Below are 1,979 nucleotides of genomic sequence, written 5' to 3' on the forward strand. Positions count from 1 at the left end.
TCACTTTAGTAGACTCGTTACCCACAACCTCTTGATTTGTTGAATTTTTAAAAGTTTGATGAGGTTGAGTTTTAGTAACATGAGTTTCTATTTCTTGGTCATTATCGGATTCATCACTAACATCCTCCACCATACCTTCAACAAATTGTGATGGAGTTTCAACATTGTTCTCATAAGACTTACCATTTCTAAGAACACATACCTCATTGACGTATGCATTTTTGCTGTTCTTTGATGATGCTTAATATTGTGGGTTGATTGTTGTGTCACTTGGAAGCTTTCCCTGTTGTCTTATAGCCACTTCTTCTGCTAGTTGACCAACTTGTTGGGTTAGAGATCCCACGGTCTTACCTTGAACTTCTTGTTCTTGCACCACCCCTTTCAAAATTCCTAAAATCTCATCTAACTTGGTTGAACCTTCAATGGTTGCATTTCCTTGTGATGAACTTGCTTGGCCTTGATTTTGACTTTGACCTTGTTGGAAATTTCTTGATTACCCTTGTTGTTGAGGTATTCCTTGTTGGTACCCACCTTGATTGAAGCCTTGATTGAATTGCCCCCCTTTGATAGTTACCTTGAAATTTTATTTGACGGGGCTGAAATTGTTGTTGTCCACCTTGTTGGCTTGATCCTTGAAAGTTAGGATTCATTTGATTCGCGGGGTTGTCGTATTGAAAATTTGGATGATTCCGCAATCCGGGATGATACGTGTTAGAATTCATATCATAAGACTTCCTTTCCTCGTATACTTGATTAACTTCTTCACTACTTCCAAAATTCATAGGGCAATCGAAAGCAACATGCCCCATATCTCCACATATTTCACATAACGCTTGTACCTGCGAAACAAGAGAAACATCCTTTCCCAACTTTTGGCAAATCATATCAATTTTCTTTTCTAATGCATCAAACCTTTCATTACTAGGTTGGTTATTTACAATAATTTGATGTGGTTTAACACTTCGATCAGCGAAAGCTTGAGTTTTTGAACTTTTACTTAAAGTTTCTAAAAAGTTCCATTCACAATTCTCATCATGAGTTAAAAAGGTTCCACCACTACATGCAAAGACAACTTTTTGATCCTCGGTAACTAAACCATCATAAAACTTTTTGACCAAATCCCATTTAGGGATGTCATGATGAGGACACATTCTAAGCATTTCATTAAAACGTTTGAAGGCTTCATGAAATGTTTCCCCAACATGTTGACTAAAAGATTTGATAGCATTTCGAGCTTCACTAATTTTACTAATCGAATAGTATTCCTCAAGAAAAGTTCTTTGCATTTCATCCTATGTTCGAATACTATCAGATGGTAAAGTTGAAAACCATTGTTTAGCTCTATCTTTGAGTGAAAATTGAAAAAGACGTAATTTTACCTCTTCAGGTGTAAAGCCTTGTTTCCCAATGGTGCTACATATTACTGCATAGTCAATCAAATGTGTGTAAGGCTCGTCTGATGCAACTCCCCTAAAGTTGGTAAAATAGCCAAGTACTGAGGCCGGATTTCAAATATTCTCCCATTTAAAACCGGTGTAACAATTGGAGATGGGATCCTAAAGATCATCGGCCTGAAATGAGTGTCTACTCCAGGTAGTGGTGGATCACCTTCACTATCAGCCATATTTGTGCTTTCGGTATCGCTTTCTTCGGAATCAGAAATGTATGAAGAGATTGGATGTGAAGTCAAGCTTGCTCTATGGACAATTCGGTTATGCCTTTCTAATCTTTCTATCTCCAGAACAAATGCTAATGGTGATGATCTTCCAGAATGTCTAGTATGCATGCAATGAAACTACTACCTGTGCAATCACCACACCAAACGTAACAAAGAGTAAAAAGATACAAGACTTATGATACTTTTGGATTTTTATCAATATTTAACAAAAACAGAAAAGCAATCAACTAAAAACAAACACCAAGCGCACGTGCTCCCCGGCAATGGCGCCAAAATTTGATCGACGTCGAAATACCGATCA

General features: G+C 37.4%; 1 protein-coding gene and 1 non-coding gene across 2 annotated transcripts; one reads left to right on the top strand and one right to left on the bottom strand.

The window, feature by feature from the left end:
- Positions 1 to 241: 241 nt before the first annotated feature.
- LOC110888103 lies at positions 242 to 1,624 on the bottom strand. The gene is made up of 4 exons (XM_022135642.1): positions 1,497 to 1,624; positions 1,380 to 1,413; positions 575 to 1,292; positions 242 to 474 (listed from the first exon to the last, which is right to left on the bottom strand). Exons 1-4 carry the CDS (start codon positions 1,622 to 1,624, stop codon positions 242 to 244), a joined length of 1,113 nt encoding a protein of 370 aa, XP_021991334.1.
- LOC118484566 lies at positions 1,132 to 1,237 on the top strand. Its single transcript, XR_004873674.1, has one exon. It is a non-coding gene; the product is annotated as a small nucleolar RNA R71 (small nucleolar RNA).
- Positions 1,625 to 1,979: the final 355 nt, after the last annotated feature.

Source organism: Helianthus annuus, chromosome 11 (assembly GCF_002127325.2).
Source record: "Helianthus annuus cultivar XRQ/B chromosome 11, HanXRQr2.0-SUNRISE, whole genome shotgun sequence".
NCBI classification, from domain to species: Eukaryota; Viridiplantae; Streptophyta; class Magnoliopsida; order Asterales; family Asteraceae; genus Helianthus; species Helianthus annuus.

Coding starts and splice junctions, on each gene's coding strand:
- LOC110888103 (XM_022135642.1), bottom strand. CDS start 1,624: ATGGCTGATAGTGAAGGTGATCCACCACTACCTGGAGTAGACACTCAT. Junction 1,414..1,496: donor ATATTTGAAATCCGGCCTCA/GTACTTGGCTAT, acceptor AGTAATATGTAG/CACCATTGGGAAACAAGGCT. Junction 1,293..1,379: donor AAGGCTTTACACCTGAAGAG/GTAAAATTACGT, acceptor ATTCGAACATAG/GATGAAATGCAAAGAACTTT.